This window comes from Etheostoma cragini, chromosome 10 (assembly GCF_013103735.1).
Source record: "Etheostoma cragini isolate CJK2018 chromosome 10, CSU_Ecrag_1.0, whole genome shotgun sequence".
Classification (NCBI taxonomy): domain Eukaryota; kingdom Metazoa; phylum Chordata; class Actinopteri; order Perciformes; family Percidae; genus Etheostoma; species Etheostoma cragini.
The window spans coordinates 1889287-1890894 of record NC_048416.1 but is presented as its reverse complement, the minus strand read 5'-3'; the positions used below and the strand labels follow the sequence as shown (position 1 = coordinate 1890894).

General features: G+C 46.2%; 1 protein-coding gene across 1 annotated transcript in view; it reads left to right on the top strand.

The window, feature by feature from the left end:
* polr1d (RNA polymerase I and III subunit D) overlaps positions 1 to 946 on the top strand; it is a 5124-nt gene extending 4178 nt beyond the window's left edge. Inside the window, exons 4-5 of the mRNA XM_034883784.1 lie at positions 306 to 388; positions 665 to 946. Coding sequence (XP_034739675.1) covers positions 306 to 388; positions 665 to 712 — 131 coding nt within the window. The 3' untranslated portion in view covers positions 713 to 946. The remainder of the gene's footprint in view (positions 1 to 305; positions 389 to 664) is intronic.
* The last annotated feature ends 662 nt before the right edge of the window (positions 947 to 1608 follow it).

The following is a 1608-nucleotide window of genomic DNA, read 5'->3' as shown; positions in this document are numbered from 1 at the left end:
CCCCCCCCCCCCCAATCCTCAAAACCATTCGAGATTGTAACTAAAATTGTGACACCCGTATCGATTCACATTCATGTTAACCTAGTAGCTGCTGACCTTTTCAAGGCGCAGCCAATTCCAGAATGTCCCCGCGCTGCGCTCTGTCTGGTTACTCCGCGCCCTACCTCGACCACGGATCACGTGTGGGCTGCTTTAGTGTGAAATAGTTTGGGCTCTGACATTTGTTGAATCCCGCGGAGATGATTGACACACGCAGCGGAGTCGTCATTCCAGGTTGTTTCAGGTGTGTCCGCTGTCTGTTTCAGGGGGGGTTCCAGCAACAGAGCCGCTGCGGAGAGGCCTGAATGACCTCACTGATGTCTGTCAACATGTTCTCAACACGTTTCAGGTAAGCCTGTGTGTGTTAGCGACCCTTCCCCCCCCCCCCCCCCCCCCCCCCCCCCCCCCCCCCCCCCCCCCGCTGACTGGGCGGTGTCTCAGTGTGGAGTGCATGCAAGAAGCCAACCTTTATTTCCACATATGGAAAATAAATATTTTTGCCTGCGATGCACGATAAAACCGCCCCTGGGTTCTCTGGTGGGCTCTGTTTATTAGGGAAAGGAAAGTCAGTCGCCACACTGGTTCTCTTCCAATTCTGACTTCATGTTCTTGTATTTTGTTCCAGGCGAGAGTTAATGAGTTCAAAGAGAGGCAGGAGCAGCCCATGGAATGAAGACCATTGCACATGTGTGACTATGAAGCTGTCAGACTGTTTTTACAGACCTTCTTTGTCATGTCATGATCATGTCACATTTGATCATGTCACATTTAAACATTTGTACAGTTTTGTATTAAGTTGGGATTGATGTATGATTTGTCATTGTGTATCAGTCCTTTGTTCATCAGTCCTGGATTTTTGGAATGATTAGTGTAATAAATTTAAGATATTAAACTAAATCAACCAAGACTTTCATTCTCTTCCTTTTTTGTGTGGTGTGTGTTAGAAATCAAACATGAATAACATGTCTCCTAGACAATTGACTTGTGCTGACATATTTATTTTCATAACTACTTGTGTAACAGTGTTTGAAAGATGTCCAAATGTCTAAAGGATGGCTCTCTTGAACCCAAAATTACTTCCATCGTTCCTTTGGATGAAGTGTAAGCAAGAATGTCCTTATTAGCACAGGAATGTGGTGCGAGGGACTTCATCCAGTGCCAGGAAGACAGAGAGGGAAAATAAGGAGAGACCAGTGTAGATAACGGGATAACTTGTTTGCATTCCTGGGACCAGATAACAAGATCAATAAAAATAATAAATCATTTTGGTGTTGAAATTTATGGACAGACAGAGTACAGAGTGACTTCCATCTTTGTTTGGGGTTGCACGTGCTCAGTACCTAGGTAAGGACTACTAGCCAGACAGAAGCAGAGTATGAGGGCCCTGACAGGACCTAGGTAAGGACTACTAGCCAGTCAGGAGCAGAGTATGAGGTCCCTGACAGTACCTAGGTAAGGACTACTAGCCAGTCAGTAGCAGAGTAAGAGGGTCCTGACAGTACCTAGGTAAGGACTACTAGCCAGTCAGAAGCAGAGTATGAGGGCGTACCCTGACAGTACCTAGGTAAG